Below are 17,620 nucleotides of genomic sequence, written 5' to 3' on the forward strand. Positions count from 1 at the left end.
GGAGCAGAACTCAGAACCTCTAGAAGAGCAGCAAGTGCTCTTATCTTCTGAGCCCTATAGTTAGAGTAGGGGCAGGTTACCAGCAAGACCCCAGAGCCCAGAATAGTTTAAATCGTAACAAATTGAGCACTGTCTTATTTAATAGTTTTAATTTTAAGTGTATCATTTAGAATATTAGTCTCCAAACTGCATTGCAACTATCTTATCATTTTAACTGAATTTAAACCAATTTTTAGAAATTCCAAACAGCTTTACGGTATCGGGGGCTGTGCAAGAGCAGTGTACACTGTTAACCATTGAGCCATAAATAAATATTTTTAAAAGAGTTTCCCAGTATGGGCATAAATTAACTCTTACTTCTCTACATATAAACTATGAAATGCCCACTGTGGTATATCAGTATGTCCACACATAGGGCATAGTGACACATGCTTTAATTCTAGCATCTGGGAGGCAGGTAGATGAGTTGAAGCCATTCTGCTCTACATAATGAATTCCAGGCCAGCCAAGGCTGTACAATGAGAACCTTTCTCAAAAAAACAAACAATATTTCATAGGAATATTTTTTTAACTTTTGGTGCATAACATGTATTATGTTAGCTGTATAACATTATTATTTTAGAGAAAATACTTAAAATGTAGGCTCTAAAGATTAAAAGATGAACAATGAGCCTCATAATTTAAGGAGTGATTCATAATTATGTAAAGAATACTTAATTTAATTCTAACTTATTTCTGAAGAAATAATCATTGAGGGGCTGAAGAGCTGGCTCAGTTGTTAAAAATGATAACTGCTCTTCCAGAGGACTTGGGTTCGATTCCCAGCACCCACATGAAGGCTAACAACCTGTTGTCATTCCAGTTCCAGTGTATCTGATGACCTCTTCTGACCGCCACAGGTACTAAGTATGCATGTGATAGACAGACATATATGCAGGCAAAATACTCATACATATAAATAAAGAAAAATCGAGAAAATGCAAACATATCATTTGATATTGCCAGTTTCTGGATTAGAGTTTGTTTTTGTTTCGACACAGGGTCTTACTGGCCTCAAAATTCCCATTACCTTGCCATAGTTCCTGAGTGTGGAATTATAAATATACAGTGTGATATCCATCTTCTAGAATATGCTTTTAATAAAAAAATAGCCCTTAACTTACAAATGTTTACACTTAAGCTGTTATATTGAAGCAGCAAATATCAGATGCGTTTGCTTTTATACTTTGTCACTAGGAGACACAATGCAGAGAACGCCAAAGTAAGAGGAGCCAATAAAGGGTGGTTATTTCTCATTTGAAAAAAGAATGGTGGGGGGGGGGGGGCTGGAGAGATGGCTCAGAGGTTAAGAGCACTGAATGATCTTCCGAAGGTCCTGAGTTCAATTCCCAGTAACCGCGTGGTGACTCTCAACCATCTATAATGAGATCTGGTGCCCTCTTGTGTGCAGGTATGCATATATGCATGCAGGCAGAACGTTGTATATATAATAAATAAATCTTTAAAAAAGTAAATGAAAAAAAGAATGACTTGAATTTATTTTAAAGTTTAAAGTTGTTCACTCTGCTCTTAGGACAGAAAAGTAGTAAAGCCTATTAATTGTCCTTTGTCATTAAAATTTTTGCACTTTACATCTAAATATACCTCTGCCGCCCTCCGTTAGGAGGGAGTCTGTCTCTTCATTGCAGTGTGACAGGGCATTTCATTGTTGTCCTTGCATCCAGGCATATGTTAGGTACTGTCTCTGTTACCAAAGTGCCAAATAGAAAACACTTGAAGGAACTCTGAACTCTCTGCCTTGTTCTGTGAGATTGTAGGCATTTGCTGTCACACCAGCTTGAATCTGTTATGGCTCAGGAAGGTTCAGTCCATGGTTGCTTGGCAGACCATCATGGCAGTAGAAACATGTAACAGATGAGAGCTGTTCAGTTCATGGTTTACCACAAAGTAGGGGGTGAAACAAGCTGTTAGGAATAATGTACTTCAAGGAACCTCCCCCTAGTGACCATTTCCCCTCACCTAGACCCCACCTTCTAAGTTCTACAACCGTCCAAAATGCTACTACCAACTGAGGCTCAAAGTAGAAGCCTTTGGGGGTGAGGACTTCAGTTCAGTCCATAACAGAGTACATTGTAGTTTTTATAGTTGTTTGCTTCCTTTTTCCCATCATTTTTAAATGAATGAAGTGTGTGTGTATCTGTGTGTGTGTATCTGTGTGTATATGTGTGTGTGTATGTGTATATGTATGTGTGTGTATGTGTATGTGTGGGTGTGTGTGTGTGTCTGCATGTGCACATGTTAGTCAGGAGTTGAATTTTTCTACTCTCTGGGTTCTGGGGATTGAACCCAGGTCACAAGTCTTTATTCATGAGTCACCTCCTCATCCCTGTTTGTTTAGTTTTTGATACAGTCTCCCACTCTTGTAGCCTAGGTGAACTTCAGACTCACAACCCCCAGCCTCTTTAGTCTAGTTGAGATTACAAGTGTGTACCATCATTCCCAATTTGAGTCTTATTTTGGCATAAGATCTGTGTCTATATTTTTTAAATGTAGATGTCTTATAAACATTAGAATAAATTTGTTGTTAATCACAAAACAATTTGAGATTTTGTTGAGTTTGGTTTTTTGGGGGAGGGGGTGCTTTGAGACAGGGTTTCTCTGTGTAGCCCTGGCTGTCGTGGACAGGATCTGTAGTCCAGGCTGGCCTCGAACTCATGGAGATTCCCCTCTCTCTGCCTCCCAAGTACTAGGATTAAAGGTGTGCACCACCACCACCGCCCGACAATTAGGGTTGTTTTAATCTGTAGATTAAATTTGGAGAAATTGATCCTAAAGTAATCAAATCTTCCTGTTCATGAGTATGGAACATCCTTTATTTGTCTATTTCTTTGATTTTATGACTTTAGATCTTGTACATACTTTGTTAGATTTATACCTAGGGAGTTTATTTTAGGCAGTGCTGGTTGGAACAGTTTTATGTTTGAAATGTCATGTTGAATTTCTTCATTGTTTGTGGTGTTTGGTTTTTGGTAGATACTTTATCAAGTTGAAGAAGCTCCGTATTTCTGGGGCAGTTGCTAAATTTCGTCAGGAGATGTTTAATCTGTATTTAGAGTCCATAAACAAATGGAAAGGTAGGCATAGAGCTTCAGGTACTCTAAGTAACAGTAAAGTGTTTACTTTTTGGGTTAAAATTTGTAATTGTTCATTATGTCTCCTGGCTCCTGTTTTGGGCAGTGGTGCTCTGGGTGATCTTAGACTAGATCAGTAGCTTTAGGACCTCCACCTCAGAGAAGAGTGTTCCAGCCTCTTGAGAATTGTAGGGGAAACTTGCTGAGTGTTTGCCACAACAGTAATTCCAATCTAGAGGCCATCTCTTTACCCTTTCCTGATAATAAGCTTGCAGATTGCTGCTGGTGGGTATTTTTCCAGTGGCACTGTGAGGCTGGATTGTTTGTGGGGTACCTAGGGATTCAACTACTGGAGTAGCTTCTCCTACTCCTAGGTAAATCCTTCCCTCCCTGCCTCCCTCCCTCCTTCCTTTTCTTTCCTTCCCTTCCTTTCCCTTCCCTTCTCTTCCTTCCTTTTTTTGTTTTTGAGATAGTATTTCTCTGTAGGGCCATGGCTGTCCTGAAACTCATTTTCTAGACTAGGCTGGCCTTGCCCTCAGAGATCAACATGCATCATCATCGCCTAGCTAGCTTATTATCTTTTACCTAGAAGTTATTAATCTTTTCATGAACCAGATCTGCTTTGCTATTTTAAGATTTTAGATCAGTGTTTATGTTTCTTTCATCCTCTGTTTTTGTGGTTGAAGGTCTGAGTGGTAGTATGTAGTGCATTCCATTGGAGAGACAGCAAGTATGCTGTATCACTCAGGTGGGGACCGTAAGGATTTGCAGATCATGGAAGACGCTGAGTAGATGCACTGAGAGCTGGGTAGATGATCAGAGTCTTAAAAGATGGAGGGACATCAAGGCACCAGGCACAAGTGTACCTTGAGTAGCATTGTCTCTTTGGAGTACATTGTTTTAGATTTTTCACTTCTCATGATCTAGAAATGTCCTTATCTTCATCACAGACTCCATAAAAATAAAAAAAATATAAAAAACCCAATGATTTGGGTGGGTACTATAGACACGGCTCAGCAGTTAAAGCACTTGGAGGGGGCCGTTCAGTTCCTAGTACCTATCCAGAGGCTCCCAAGTGCTTATAACTCCAGTTCCACAGAGTCTAATGCCTTTTCTGTCCTTCTTGGACACCAGGCACACACATACACATCTGTACATGCAGACTTTTACACATATAAATAATATATAAAAAATTAAAACTAAAGCTGGGTGGTGGTGACACATGCCTTTAATCCCAGCACTTGGGAGGCAGAGGCAGGCAGATCTCTGTGAGTTTGAGACCAACTTGGTCTACAGAGTGAGTTCTAGGACAGACTCCAAAGCTACAGAGAGAAACCCTGTCTCAAAAAACCGAAAGAAGAAAAAAAACAACCAATTTAAACAAATATTAAACAAAGCCTTTTCAAACGCTGTGTATAGAATCTGTAAGAGAAAACATGCATCACTGAGTGAGTAAGCCATGTTCTCAGTATCTTGTAGTAACAGGTTTCCATTTCAATAGCTGAGCTTGCTGTGTGTTTGGATATTTTATTGGGTTCAGAAATAGAATTTGGTCTGTGCTGTTATTTGCTTTGTTGGGTGTTGCTGCCCTCTGTTGGACTTTCTTGGGAACTGCAGCTTTTCTGCATGGTTTACTTCTGTGATCCTTAATACAAGTTGAACACTGAAACGTGGATTATTTTATTTTGTTTATATTTGTTTTAGTATATATATTTTTGAAACATGGTCTCATATATCTCCCTCTTTCTTTGATCTCGCTATGTAGCCAAGGACGATGTTGAACTGATTCTCCTGCCTTCATCTCTCCATTATAGATGTGCATCAACGTGTAAGATTTACATGGTGTTGAGAGCAAACCCAGAACCCTCCAACACACTTGGCAAGCACTCTACCAAATGAGCACATCCTAAGCCTCCAAAAACTATTTTTAAGGTTCAGATACATTTCTAATGATGCTCCAGGAAAGCAAGGGAAATGGCCATTTCTTTCTTTGCCGAGTTTGTGTATGCTTGCTTATCTATGGCAGAATTACTGCTAATGAAGTGGGAATAAAGCAGAAGAGTGTGGGGAACACAGATCTGGGCACGTTAGGGTCTGAAGACTTCTGATTGTGTGACTGATGATTCACTCTGTCTGTTTGGTGTTGGCTTCTTCAGTGATAGAATGAAGAGGTGGAATGGATGCTGAGGGCTTTCCAAGGATTGACTCTTTAGGTCCCTGGCTCTACACTCAAGGAACCTTTTAGTCTGGAAGAAGTAGAGCAGGCAACCTAAAGAAAATTGTAGCCCACTCTCAGTACTGTGAGTCAGACAGGTAGCTATTATTTTGGAAACACCAGGAAAGGCACCTATCCAAGAGAAGCAATCATCCTGCCAAGCCTGCTGGAGTGAGTTAGCTTGAGAAGTACAGTGTAGGCTGAGGGAGGCCGCAGTCTAGGGAAAGGCTGGGATGGTGAGGCTGTGCGAGCTGTTGGGGCCTGCAAGCTAGGCCAGACTTGAGCGTGGTTTTATTTTATTTTGTGTTGTTTACTAATGAAATGGAGCACTTTTCTTTTCTTTTTTTTTTTTTCGAGACAGGGTTTCTCTGTGGCTTTGGAGCCTGTCCTGGAACTAGCTCTGTAGACCAGGCTGGTCTTGAACTCACAGATATCCGCCTGCCTCTGCCTCCCGAGTGCTGGGATTAAAGGCATGCGCCACCATCGCCCGGCCTGGAGCACTTTTCATAAGGTGGTTGGTCACTGGTTTTAGAATCTGTTCAGTTCTCTACTCCCCCGCCCCAAGTTGTTGTAACTTCTCTTGCCCCTTCCCAGAGTCTGTGCAGAAATCTGTTAGTGTGTGGAAGGTAGCTTAGGGCCTTTCTGTTTATTTTCTTTTCCTTTCTCCCTCCCTTCAACCGTTCTGATGTTTGGGAGTTCCTTGATATTTCACTGATCTCTTTTCTTCTCCCTCCTTTTTTTCTCTGTTTCCTAGACTTTGAAGCGGCTCATGGCAGATGAGGTAAGGAAATGTGTATGGAGCATGTGCATGTTCTGGCTCACTCTCTCTTCTCTTAACACGTCAGAACACCCCAGGTCTTTTCTCACTTTGTTTAACCCATTGCATGCTTTCTTTGGTGGTTTTTTTTTTTAAACTTCCACAGTTGGGCAGTTTTAGCTAGAATTAATCCTGCATTCTAGATGCCACTTATACCATTTGAAGCTCCACAGTGCTTTTTCTGCATACAGTTACAGATATTTTCAGTGGATTGAGTTGATGGTACTGAAGCTTATTACTGCCTCTACCTTCATGAAATAGGGTCCCTTATTGTAAACTCAGGTTAACCTTGAACTTGATATTAGCCCTTACTGTCCTGTCCTGGAACTCTGTGGACCAAGCTGGCCTTGAACTCAAAGAGATCCACCTGCTCTGCCTTTAGAGTGCTGGGATTAAAGGTTTATGCCACTACACCAGTCTAGAGAGGTTTGAAACCTTAATGCAGCATTTTCTGTTTTTTACACTTTATTATAGATGAGAATAAAGTCAGTATGCTGTGATAGATCTGAGGAAAAATAATTTCTTCTTATGCCATATAAATCTTGACTGCATAAACTAAAAATACTAAGCCAGGGTAAGAGGGTAAAGTGTTGGCTATTTGGTGTTTGGTTTGTTAGGTGAGGAATGTGGATCGCTGCTAATACTTCTTTCTCTTTCTTAGCTGGAGAGATTTACCAGCATGAGGATTAAGAAGGAGAAGGAAAAAAACAATTCTGCTCACAGAAACTCCTCTGCATTGTATGGAGATGACCCCACTGCGCAGCCATTGCAAGAATACACTGATGAGCAAATCCTAGTCTTCTTTGAGCAGATGCTGGTGAGTCATCTTCTGAGTGATGTCGCCTGCCCAGCTCGCAGTTATGGGCATTTGTCTGTCTGTGGTGGTTGTTTTTAAACGAATGGTCTCCTAATTGATGTTTACTATAAAGAATTTTAGGCTTAATGTGAAATGTTTTAATATTAACCCCATGAAATAACGACTAAATATGTAAATTCCAGTCCATGGGATTAGAATCTGTGAGTTAAACTTGGGAATATCTGTTTACTGACTACCTTGTTAATGGATGTCTGCCTGGCAATACCCTAGCCACAAAAATGTAGTGTGGCTGGACCAAGCCCTGTGGTAGTGTGGTCACCACTTTGAGGCTAAGTCAGAAGATGAAGTGAGGGAGCATTTATAGTGACCTCTGTACAAAGAAAAAGCTGAGGAATACAAAGGCATCGTTTGCATTCGGTCCTCTGTTTAGTGGGGAATTTGGAAAGAGCTTACTAAATAGAAGGCCTTTAAAAACTGTATCTGAAGTCGGTTTAGTTTTGAGCTATGCATGGTTGTGACTTACTTTGCTGTCTAGTGAGAACAAGGACACTTTGCGTGGACACTCTGCAATAACCAGTATAAATGATTAGGCCTGAAAGTTCAGGCAGATTTTGTTGGTGTTGATCTTTTTTTTTTTAATGGCAGCAGTTTTCCAGTACTGGAAAGATGAAGGTCTGCCTTTAATGAAGAAAATATTATGTATGGTTTCCTCTCAGTAATACAAAAGAAAATGTATCAAGAGTCTATTGTTTCCTAGGGAAACCGTTAGAATTCTATATATTTTAAAGTGTCCAGTGGTTTAAAGATGGAGCTCAGTGGTAGAGTGTATGTATACCCAGCATGTATACCAGCATGCAGGCTTCATACCAAGGATGGTGTCTGTGGGGGATCTGTACTGCACTTAATTAGATTTTATCCCTGAGGGATTTTTATTGGTTGCCATAACTTAAACTTCTAGGAATCAAGAAAACATATTTGTTCACTAATGATTTACTGTGTCAACTCGTTACTAAATATAATAAATATTAAACACTGAAAACTTACAAGAGGCAGGGAGAATTCTGTGAGTTCAAGACAAGCCTGGTCTACGTAGTGAGGTCTTAGACAGCAAGAGCTACATTGTAAGACCCTGTCACAGAAAAATAAAACAAAACAAAAACTTACATGGGTAATTTTATTTTTTTCTCTCTGCCTCCCTGCTCCCTCCCTTTGCTAGGTGGATATGAACCTGAATGAGGAGAAGCAACAGCCTTTGAGAGAGAAGGACATTGTCATCAAGAGGGAGATGGTGTCCCAGTATTTGCACGCTTCCTCAGCTGTAAGCTCTAGGGCAGATGCTCACAGGAGGCTGCATCCTTACCCCAAACCTGCTTATTCTGCTAATTTTATGGACTATTCTATGTCTCTATTAATTCTGCTTAATCCTGTTAGATAAGCCTCCTCTTGACTTACTCTTAAGTCTTGACTTGCCACCTTTCTATACTTTTTTTCCCAGACTTATTTTTAAGTTCATGAACTATTTATGAATCTCATGTAGTTTGGTAGTTTGTATAATGGGTGTCTGCCCTGTTAATTTTTATACTGTGTGATGAATATTAGCTAATAACTTATGTCTAGGCTCAGTGTTTACTGACCTCTCTATATGCCTCTTTCCAGGGCATGAACCAGAAAGAAAGCTCTAGGTCTGCTATGATGTACATTCAGGAGCTGAGGTCAGGCTTGCGGGATATGCATCTGCTTAGTTGCCTTGAGTCCCTTCGAGTCTCTCTCAACAATAACCCTGTCAGGTGAGAATTCTGAGGGAACAGTACCAGAAACTCATGCCGTAGTTGACAACCAAAGGAGGTAGGGAAGTATGAGAAAGGTCTGGATGGGAGGTAAAGGATTTCTAGGATAGAGTTTGTAAATAGCCTTTATTGACTTAAATTGATACTACATTGCCTTTCATCTATTTTTTACAGTTGGGTGCAGACATTTGGTGCTGAGGGCCTAGCCTCCTTATTGGATATTCTCAAACGACTCCATGATGAGAAAGAGGAGATTTCTGGGTAAGGAATTTTGGGTCTTTATATTTTCTAGGTTGAGGGCCAGAGTGGGCTGTTCATTAAGGAAATAACAACAGCTAAATTCAGATTCATGGACTAGGGGGAATATGCTGTTGGATGAAAATGAAGTTTCTTGTGGAAGAGATTAGAGGATGAGAGTATAGATGGGAAAAGATATATACCAGTAAAGATTATTAGTCTCCAGTTGTTTTTCTGTCTGGAAAGAGGATCTGATTTCATCTTCAGTTGTACTGTGATCTGGTCTGGGTCACATTACACTTGGAGGTCTTTTTTGGAGTATACATTATTAGTTTGGGTTTAGTTTTATAGTAGTCTTCAGTATTGGGATAAATTCTTGAATACCATAACTATTTTAGGCTGTTATGCTGCCATCCAAAGTGCCCAATTCTTCTGGAATCTTTTTTTAGACCAACAGTACATGGGATTGGGTCTGTGTGTACTTAGGATAGTATCTAAAAGAATTTAGTACCTAGCTGCCTAAAGGGAGTTAAGGGATGAAGTTTTGTTTGCACACTTAACACATGTTTTAATAGTGTTGGGGTTCAAACTTAGGGCCTTGCACTTGCTAGGCAAGTGTTGTACTATTGAGTTATGCCCAGTCCCAAATTGGCAGGTTTTTAATTTAATACTAAATTCTCAAATTACAAGTGTATTAGCCAGTTGATAATTTTGTTAGTGTTTCTGGGTCAAGTGCTTTGTGATGTAGGGCTGTACTACCTTTTGACATGACAACATAATGCTGTCATTTATGAACATGCTGGGCTGTATTCATAACTGTCTGTTAGATTCTGCTTAGCTACTAGTTGAAAGTATTCCTGATGTCCTTGTTTGAAAGACTGAACAATCATATGGAAAGCGGATGTATTATAAAATAAAGGGACTTTGCTGATTGTGTTTTCTGTGTGCAGAAACTACGACAGCCGGAACCAGCACGAGATCATCCGCTGCTTGAAAGCTTTCATGAACAACAAGGTGAGGTTTTCCCTAGTGACCACAGCTGCCATCTAGATCTTCGCTATTTCTCCTTTGTAGTCTGCCAGAAGGAGAAGAAACTGAGGCTCAAGGCTTTGCCTTTCCTCTCCATACTGTAACTGTACTTTACTGCAATGTATGTGAGCCTCCACGGAATTCGTCCCACTAGTTCTAATTTCTGTTTCAGAGGGTAGGCTAAGTGTTCTTCTACTTTACAGTCTTTTTACTGATCTTGTTGTTTGACCTGTAGTTATTGATTGAAATGTTATTTCCTTGCCTCTTTCCTACATTCATTTATCCCAGTCTCAAGAAGTCCAAATTTCCCTTCAGTTTGTTTGACCTCTTGTTGCTTCTGCTTCCACCTCCCAAGAGCTGGGATTGCAGGTGTCTGCCAGTATGCCATTTCTTCCAAAATATTCATTCCTAACTTATTTTTTTGTAAAGTCAATGTCTGATCTCACTATACAGTCCTGGCTATGCTGGAACTCATTGTGTAGTTGTGAATTTATTTAATTTTATTTTTTGAGACAGGGTTTCTCTGTAGCTTTGCTGTCTGTCCTGGAACTAGCTCTTGTAGACTGTGCTGGCCTCGAACTCACAGAGATCCCCCTGCCTGCCTCCCGAGTGCTGGGATTAGAGGCGTGTGCTACCACCACCTGGGAACATGAAAGTTTGTTGTGTGTCTTAGGAAGTTTATTTTGTTGTAATCTTCTCTGTTTAACTATTATTGAGAATATATCCTCTATTCCTGTGCTAGTTTCTAGAGTCTCCAAAGTGAGTGTCTTTAAGAACAGAAATTCACGGTCTCAGTTCTGAAGGATGGAAGTCCCAGATCCTCTGTCAGCCAGGACGGGTTCTTCCTGAGGCTGGGAGGGAGAATGTGTTCTGTGTTTAGTAGCTCGCTGACACTAGTTTATAGATGCCTTATTCTTCTTTCCACTTGGTGTTCTTGTGGTGCTGTGTGTGTACATGTCTGAGATGTAGAGTTCTCCCTTACACAGGGACCAGGATACCAGATTAAGAACCTGCCTTGCTCCAGTGTGGCTTCGTGGTAATTTAGCTAATCTTATCTGCAATGACTATATCCCAAGAGGCTACATTCTAGGGTTCTAGGGGATTAACATTCTTACATGTATTTGAGGAGATAACATTCTATTCATAAAAAGCCCTAAGCATGTTCTTGCTTGTGTGTGTTTGTTGTTAAGCCTCGCTCCTTTGTTCTTGTCTTAACAGTTTGGAATCAAAACCATGTTGGACACAGAAGAAGGAATCCTACTGCTGGTCAGAGCCATGGATCCTGCTGTTCCCAATATGATGATTGATGCAGCTAAGCTGCTGTCTGCTCTTTGTATCCTACCACAGCCAGACGACATGTATGTAATTGGAGCTATTTCTGCATTTTCCATTTTACCATCTTGTAGCATAGAGGAAAATTGAGTTATTTTGGTGTCCTTTTGGTGTTTAGAGGCTTAGTAGTAAGGCCGTATTTCTTCTCAGAAGTGAATGTTAGGATTTTAGTGCAGGTAGAGTTATCTGAAGATCCACAGTGCTTTAAACAGAATCTTTTTTGTTATCATCATGATACTCCGAGCAGAAAATTCTAAAAGTGGACCACATGTAATGTTTTTTAGAGATTGATTAGTACTCTTAATATTAAATGGTCCTTAAAAAGTCAGAGTAATTTATATTTCATAGCTCAGAGGTCTTAATTTTGTATTCATGAGTAGGAGTCTAAGAAGGGTTTTAGGAAATTTTTTTTTTTTTTTTTTTTGGGTTTTTCAAGACAGGGTTTCTCTGTGGTTTTGGAGCCTGTCCTGGAACTAGCTCTTGTAGACCAGGCTGGTCTCGAACTCACAGAGATCCGCCTGCCTCTGCCTCCCAAGTGCTGGGATTAAAGGCGTGCGCCACCACCGCCCGGCAGGAAATTTTTTTTTCTCAGAAGATAATCCATTCCTTTTTATCAAATTCTAGTGTCTGTGGGTGTTAAGAGAATAATTTCAGATGCCTGAAAGCATTGATAATGTCTTGTTTCCTAATTGGTTTATTCCCTGCCAAATCTATCCATGTCTATGTCAGTGCACCTGGGCAATTCACTTTCTTTTATTTTGGACAGGAATGAACGAGTTTTGGAGGCAATGACAGAGAGAGCTGAAATGGATGAGCTTGAACGCTTCCAGCCACTGTTGGATGGATTAAAAAGTGGGACCTCCATTGCACTCAAAGTATGTAGATACACTCTTAAAACTGGGCCAACAATAGAACAGAATAGAATAGAATTCAAAATGGAAAGACCAGAGTTCATTTGTCCTTTTATTTTTCTGTGGTGCAGGAAATTGAACCGAGGGCTTTGCTTATACTGGGCAAGCCCCCTACTACTGAACGATCACTGAACCTGGGATTTTAATTTTTTATTTTGTGTTAGAGTCTGGGCTGGCCTCAAACTCATTATATAGTACAAGCTAGACATAGCTGATCTTTTTGCCTCCCAAGTTCTGGAATTAAACATGTGATAATTGCCTAGGCAAATATTGGTGATTTTCCTGCCTCCTGATTCATGGGTCTACATCACCATGTCTAGTGTCATTTGGCCTTTTAATAGACTATATGGGGCCTGGAGAGATGGCTCATCAGTTAAGAGCATATACTGCTCTTCCAGAAGACCAAGTTCAATTCCCAGCACCTTTGTCAGACAGCTCACAACTGTCTGTAACTCTAGCTCCAGAGGTTTCTGACACTGGTATTCATGTGTGCGTGCATACACACACACGCACGCACACACACACACACACACACACACATTAATGCACACATAATTGAAATTACTAAAAGTTTTTAATAAAAATAATAGAGTGGTTCTCAACTATGTCTTTTATATTTTAGTGATTTTTTCCTGAAGAAAATGATTTTATTCTCTAAAAAACAAATAACTACTTTCCTCCTTGTGACATTGGGGGAGTAAATTAGTTATTAGCACCTGAGGAAGGGCAGGTTTCTATAGGAACATATTCTGTTAGATCCTTGGATTCATTCACTAAGTACTCTAGACTTGCACTCAACAATGTTTTGTTGCTCTAGTTAAAATTCTTTCCTATAGTTTTTGTTGTGTATCTTTTTATGGAGCTCCAGAATGTATATATAAATAGTGGAATCCTTATTTATAAGGCTTAATGCTGACATAGCAGCCGGATTTGCTTATTTCAGGTGGGATGCCTACAGCTGATCAATGCTCTCATCACTCCTGCAGAAGAATTTGACTTCCGAGTTCACATTCGAAGTGAACTAATGCGCTTGGGGCTGCATCAGGTGTTGCAGGTAAGATAAAACATTTCATTAAAAAGTCTGGATTGTTCCTCCCTGCTCGCACAGCCCTGGTCATCACTGAGGTGATTCTGGTTTTCAACTTAAACACCAGGTTGAAAGGTTTGGATTTCTAGGCACACAGGAAATTTTTGGGTTCCCTGACTTCTTCTATCATTGCTAGGAGCTTCGGGAGATTGACAATGACGATATGAGAGTACAGCTAACCGTGTTTGATGAACAAGCGGAGGAAGATTTGTATGATCTGAAGGGACGGCTAGAAGACATTCGCATGGAGATGGAATATCCTTTTATGACTGATGACTGAATTATGGAGTATTGTGGCAAGTGATGACTTAGAGAATAGGGCATAAAACTGAGTGTGGTGGCACACGCCTTGAATTTGTCTCCTAGCCCTTAGGAGGGGATCTTGACTTTTAGGACAGCCTGGTCTGTATAGTGAGCTCCAGGGCTACATAGAGAGACCCTGCCTCAAAAATAGATATATTTATTTTTAATAAAACTGGTGTCTTTATACTGCTGTCCATCATGGACCAGGAAAGCCTTTAAAGGTGACCTTTTTAACCTGAAAACATCCATCAACCTGGCAGTAAAGTAGCAGATGATGTAACCAGATTGCCCTCCCATCTTAAAGCATCCATCCAAATCTGTATGTTTCTTAGAACGCAATAACTTACTGAGATGGGTGCTATGTAGAACTCTTTGGACGACAAACAATATTTCTATTACGTATTTGATTACCTGCCACGGGTAACTTTGAGGTGGTTCTATTTTTATTTTCTGTCGTAGATTTTCAGGCTAAGTCCTAGGGATCCTTTGTCTATGGATAGTAGCACTCTTGGCTAAAGGAACTAGAGATGTTTTCGGAACAGTTGTTAGAGTGGAAGTGGCATCTTTCAGCAAGCCACCTGTCAAACAGCTTCTAAATGTTTGATTTCCTTAGCCTGTTCTTTCTACTGACTTTGGTGAAATCTTCCAGATTCTTTTGAACACAGTGAAAGACTCAAAGGCAGAGCCACACTTCCTGTCCATCCTGCAGCATCTCCTATTGGTTCGAAATGATTATGAGGCTAGGTAAGCTTATATACGTGTGGGAAATGTTGAGTCTGAGGGGAAAAGCAGCATCCTTAAATTCAAAGATTGTTCTAGAAAGTTTCAAAAGAAAGGAAAAACATTGTGGGGGTTCATTAGTCACAAATCTAAAAGAGGTTGTCAGCTGTTTGATCAACATAACAACTGCTTTAGTTCACTTGAAAGGCACCTCTTTGGAATAGTCATTGTGTGGAACGCCCTTAGAAAGGAATGGGTAAGTGGGGTAAGGATGACAGTAAAGACAGATGGCAACCTAAAATTCTTTCTGGTTGCCTGGATGTAGAGATCAGCAGTAGCCTGACAAGGAGGATCATACGAATCAAGCCTAACTGTTTATTTAAATGGGAAAGTACTGGCATTGGGAAGCAGATATTAAGAAAGTATGTTGGGACAGGGCAGTGGTGTCACGCACCTTTAATCCCAGCACTCAGGAGGCAGCGGCAGGCAGATCTCTGTGAGTTCAAGGTTAGCCGGATCTACAAAGTGCGTTCCAGAACAACCAGGACTGTTTGACAGAGAAACCCTGTTTGTTGGGGGATGAGAGATAGCTCAGATGTTAAGCATGCATACTGTTCTTGTGGAGGATCCAATAGTTCCCAACACTCATATGAGCTTCACAAATCACCTGTAATTCCATCTGACACTTGTGACCTCCATGGGCACTTTTATACATGTACATATACACAGATATGTACAGATATACACACAATAAAAAATAAATCTTTCTAAGTGTGTGCATGAGAGTGTTCATGCTGACATTCATGTTTTCCACACGAGTGAACTACAGCCCAGCCTATAAGAACTGTTGAGTATCTGAAGTAGGAAGAGAAGTCCCTAGTACAGCAGTGATGCTTTTTAGCTTCACCAAAGCTGTTTTCAGAATACTTATCCTTAATTCTTTATTGTCAAAGAAGTTTTCTTGATCCAGAATACTTCTGGAACTTACATTTTGATTTCACTTTGGTAAGTCTGTTTTGTTTTTTTCATAGGCCACAGTACTATAAATTGATTGAAGAATGTATTTCTCAGATAGTTCTGCACAAGAATGGAACTGATCCTGACTTCAAGTGCCGGCACCTCCAGATTGATATTGAGGGATTGATTGGTAAGCAGGCTTTCCTACTTGACTCATCAAAACATTCAGTGCTTATACCTCTTGTTTTCTTCTTTCAGTGAAATTATTCTTGTCCCTATTTCTGTTCTTTCTCAGTATACCCTTTTTGCTAGGATTATGTGGTCTCTTTAGTTTATTTCTGCACAAATTGAAAATCTTGCCTTTTCTTATATACTGGTTTTTGCAGACTTCAGCGTTTTCTGACCCTGCTGGTCTCAAAATCATAAAAATCACACTGGCCATCCTTCATGTGATTGCTATACCTCGCACTTAGAAATCATAGCTCGAGGACATGCAAGGTGGCAGTAAGTAGAGGTGCTTGCATGCAAGCCTGAGGACCTGAGTTTTGCCCCAGATTCCTTATGGTGGCAAGTGCCGCTCTTGATAGTTGTCATCTGACTTTCACATGTCTTATTACATACACATGCCTATACTCAACCCGTACATATACACTCATGCACTCACATACACACAAAAAGTATAAGTAAAATTAAGAGAAAGTGTAGATTGTATTTAATTGAAACTTGCATTTCTTGTTCTAGTGTAGAACATTAAGAATAACAGCAACAAAAGGATAGACAACTGCCCTTGAGTATATTGGAGGCTTAGGAGCAGAGGCACAGGCTTAGGAAACAGAACTTTACTTACTGAGTTGTTTTCAGATCAAATTGTTTTTTATTTTCAGATCAAATGATTGATAAAACAAAGGTGGAAAAATCTGAGGCCAAAGCTACAGAGCTAGAAAAAAAGGTGCGTATGGGGGGATCAGTGCTTGCTTTTTGTGTGAGAAAGCCTAGGTTCAATCTCTAGTGTAAACCACAAATACATATATGTGCAAAACAAACATACACACGTAAGTTTAGGGTATATATTTTTCTTTGAAGATAATTGTTTCTTGACATGTGAGACAATATTGTCTACGATATTTTGAAAGCATTCAGAATCTAAAGGTTCCTAGAGGGAAATCTTTTTGTTAGTGAGACAGAGTATTGATGTGAAATGAGAAGCTTGAGGTGATCTCGCAATGTTCTTGGGCCACCAGGCAAGCCAGCAAAGACAGATGATACTCTATGTAAGTGTTCCTCTTACTCCAGGACAGTAGGAAGTGGAATATGCCTCAATTCCCGTTATTTCTGTAGTAATTAAGGATTTCTGCTGTGGCTGTAATTGTGCAAGGCAGCTGTCCTGGTTTGTCTGTTAGGGTCACTATTGCTGTGTTGAAACACCATGACCAAAAGCAACTTGAGGAGGAAGAGATTTATTTCACTCACAGTTCCCTATAACAGTTGATCATCAATGGCAGTGAGAACAGGAGCTCACCCAGGGCAGGAACCTGGAGGTAGGAGCTGATGCGGAGGCCATGGAGGGGTGCTGCTTACATGACTTGCTCATGCTTTCTTAAGTCAGAAACACCAGCCTACAGAGGTGGTCCGGCCCACATTGGACTGAGCCCTCCCATATCAATCACTAATTAAGAAAATGCCCCGCAGGCTTGCCTACAGCCCAATTTTACAGGGGCATTTTCTTTTTTTTCTTTTCTTTTCTTTTCTTTTCAATTTTCTTTCTTTTTTGTCCCCTTTTTCTTTTTTGGTCTTTTGACTTTTGAGACAGGGTTTCTCTGTAGCCTTGGCTGTCCTGTCCTGGAACTCACTCTTTGAAACTTAGACTGGCCTCGAACTCAGTCTTCCTCTGCCTCCTGAGTGCTGCCCCACCACTGCCTAGCTATAGGGGCATTTTCTCAATTGAGGCTCCCTCCTCTATGATGACTCTAGCTTGTATCAAGTTGACATAAAACTAACCAGGGCATGATTAAAGGTCTTTCAAGTCTTCGATTAGCTGACTTGGTTTCTGGCTATTTAAGTAGGAAGACTATGAACATGATCTCTTGTCTCCTCCCTTTAACTTTGATTTCAAAGTCAAGATCATACTGTTCTTTTCAAAGCATTACTTAGATGGGTCAATAAGCTCTATAGAGTGGGTGTTGATACAAAATAGTAAATTACAGGAACTAGCCCTTATGTTTCTAACTGGGATGGGCAGTATCCTAGTTTGGTTTCTGTTGCTGTGATCAACACCAG

General features: G+C 40.3%; 1 protein-coding gene across 3 annotated transcripts in view; it reads left to right on the forward strand.

Moving 5' to 3' along the window:
* The window catches only part of Diaph1 (diaphanous related formin 1), a 95,866-nt gene that overhangs the window by 21,776 nt on the left and 56,470 nt on the right, over positions 1-17,620 (forward strand). For 2 of the 3 annotated variants that reach the window (XM_075968925.1, XM_075968923.1), the window contains exons 2-14: positions 6,101-6,127; positions 6,825-6,980; positions 8,197-8,298; positions 8,637-8,767; positions 8,942-9,028; positions 9,955-10,018; positions 11,252-11,391; positions 12,132-12,240; positions 13,220-13,330; positions 13,500-13,618; positions 14,294-14,410; positions 15,418-15,533; positions 16,228-16,292. In XM_075968925.1, coding sequence (XP_075825040.1) covers positions 6,101-6,127; positions 6,825-6,980; positions 8,197-8,298; positions 8,637-8,767; positions 8,942-9,028; positions 9,955-10,018; positions 11,252-11,391; positions 12,132-12,240; positions 13,220-13,330; positions 13,500-13,618; positions 14,294-14,410; positions 15,418-15,533; positions 16,228-16,292 — 1,344 coding nt within the window. The remainder of the gene's footprint in view (positions 1-6,100; positions 6,128-6,824; positions 6,981-8,196; positions 8,299-8,636; positions 8,768-8,941; positions 9,029-9,954; positions 10,019-11,251; positions 11,392-12,131; positions 12,241-13,219; positions 13,331-13,499; positions 13,619-14,293; positions 14,411-15,417; positions 15,534-16,227; positions 16,293-17,620) is intronic. The other variant, XM_075968924.1, reaches the window with a different exon arrangement.

Source organism: Microtus pennsylvanicus, chromosome 4 (assembly GCF_037038515.1).
Source record: "Microtus pennsylvanicus isolate mMicPen1 chromosome 4, mMicPen1.hap1, whole genome shotgun sequence".
NCBI lineage: Eukaryota > Metazoa > Chordata > Mammalia > Rodentia > Cricetidae > Microtus > Microtus pennsylvanicus.